Source organism: Helobdella robusta (assembly GCF_000326865.2).
Source record: "Helobdella robusta unplaced genomic scaffold HELROscaffold_1551, whole genome shotgun sequence".
NCBI classification, from domain to species: domain Eukaryota; kingdom Metazoa; phylum Annelida; class Clitellata; order Rhynchobdellida; family Glossiphoniidae; genus Helobdella; species Helobdella robusta.
In genome coordinates this window covers 2519-3504 of record NW_008703865.1, presented here as the reverse complement: position 1 = coordinate 3504, position 986 = coordinate 2519, and the positions used below count along the sequence as shown (strand labels likewise).

At 43.7% G+C, this 986-nt stretch overlaps 2 protein-coding genes across 2 annotated transcripts; both read right to left on the bottom strand.

Moving 5' to 3' along the window:
• Window positions 1-4: 4 nt before the first annotated feature.
• HELRODRAFT_184629 (hypothetical protein) lies at window positions 5-466 on the bottom strand (the record flags this gene model as incomplete). The annotated part of the gene is made up of 1 exon (XM_009015386.1): window positions 5-466. A coding segment is annotated over one exon (462 nt), but the record flags the coding sequence as incomplete, so codon positions are not given.
• A 150-nt stretch (window positions 467-616) lies between these two features.
• Window positions 617-853, bottom strand: HELRODRAFT_92954 (hypothetical protein; the record flags this gene model as incomplete). Its single annotated transcript, XM_009015385.1, has 1 exon — window positions 617-853. The coding sequence occupies one exon, from the start codon at window positions 851-853 to the stop codon at window positions 617-619; it is 237 nt and encodes a 78-aa protein (XP_009013633.1).
• Between the last annotated feature and the right edge of the window lie 133 nt (window positions 854-986).

Here is a 986-nt window from a genome sequence, read left to right as displayed (position 1 = left end):
TTACAGCGATCCAGAGAGCAGCTTTCATGGTCTTCAACAGGATGACGTCGAAACTTCCCACATCGGCATCACTACGCTGCAACTCGTTCTCACCCTCGTCCCCATCCTTCTTATCCCCATCCTTATCACCGAAACCCATGAAGCCCTCGTGCAATGAGGTGGGACGCCATGTAGATGGAGTGCATGACGATGAGGTCGATGGAGTGAAAGGTGATGCTGCAGCGGTCATCTTGCTCAAATTCGACTTGATGGAGTTGAAATAATACGTCAACGTTTGGTCTTCACTCCTTAACAACTGGATACCTCTTTCGTGCTGGGCCAGCTGACCGTACAAGTGCACGGGTACCAAGATCTCCTTCCTGGTGTATCTGTGGTGGTGGTGGTAGTGGTGATGGCAGGTGACCCATTTATTTGAATGCGTACAAACAAGCACTTGCAAATATTTTACACAACAATCGCGGCCCATACGGACTCATACAACAATCATGATTCGTAACGCTTGCACCGAACGAACTTATGACTTGAGAAGAACTTTATAAAGTTGAGGCCACTACAATTTTGATGCAGTCTTTATCTCACTAGACTATTTGGAAAATTCATTAAACCTGTCTGGCAGCTATTTCAAAATTTTCTTTACTACGTAATGTCCAGTGTTGAAATGATCAGTGTTGAAATGATCAGTGTTGAAATGATCAGTGTTGAAATGATCAGTGTTGAAATGATCAGTGTTGAAATGATCAGTGTTGAAATGATCAGTGTTGAAATGATCAGTGTTGAAATGATCAGTGTTGAAATGATCAGTGTTGAAATGATCAGTGTTGAAATGATCAGTGTTGAAAGTAAACGAGAGCATTACAGCAGCAACAACACGACATCCAATCATGAAGTTGCAGAAGCAGCAACAACACCACACAATCAACAACCACCTCCTGCTGGTTCTCCTGGGGTACGTGAAATCGAATGTACGTTCGTACGTTGTGAGGGCT